Source organism: Penaeus monodon, chromosome 33 (assembly GCF_015228065.2).
Source record: "Penaeus monodon isolate SGIC_2016 chromosome 33, NSTDA_Pmon_1, whole genome shotgun sequence".
Taxonomy (NCBI): Eukaryota; Metazoa; Arthropoda; class Malacostraca; order Decapoda; family Penaeidae; genus Penaeus; species Penaeus monodon.
The window spans coordinates 16,990,127-16,990,375 of NC_051418.1; the positions used below are offsets into that span (position 1 = coordinate 16,990,127).

Here is a 249-nt window from a genome sequence, read left to right on the forward strand (position 1 = left end):
GATTGCTATAAACCCGCAGGCTTTTAAAACGCAAGGATCCAGCGGCTCCACCATGGCTTCCCAGCTGGACTGCGAGCACGAGGAAGGACGAACTCCGAGGAGGGACGCGAAGCCGGAAGCGGAAGGAAGTATGAATTATGATTGGTGCTATATTATATATTGCACTTTTATCGTCGTCTTTGAATGCTCACTGATAAAGAAAAAATACTGCCATAAACAAAGAGATGAAAAATTATTTGATATCATTTT

General features: G+C 43.0%; 1 protein-coding gene across 1 annotated transcript in view; it reads left to right on the forward strand.

Moving 5' to 3' along the window:
* The window catches only part of LOC119594107 (sialin-like), a gene marked incomplete in the record, with an annotated part of 175,421 nt that overhangs the window by 2,069 nt on the left and 173,103 nt on the right, over positions 1–249 (forward strand). Inside the window, 1 exon segment of the mRNA XM_037943164.1 lies at positions 20–128. Within this exon segment, the coding sequence (XP_037799092.1) occupies positions 20–128 (109 nt within the window).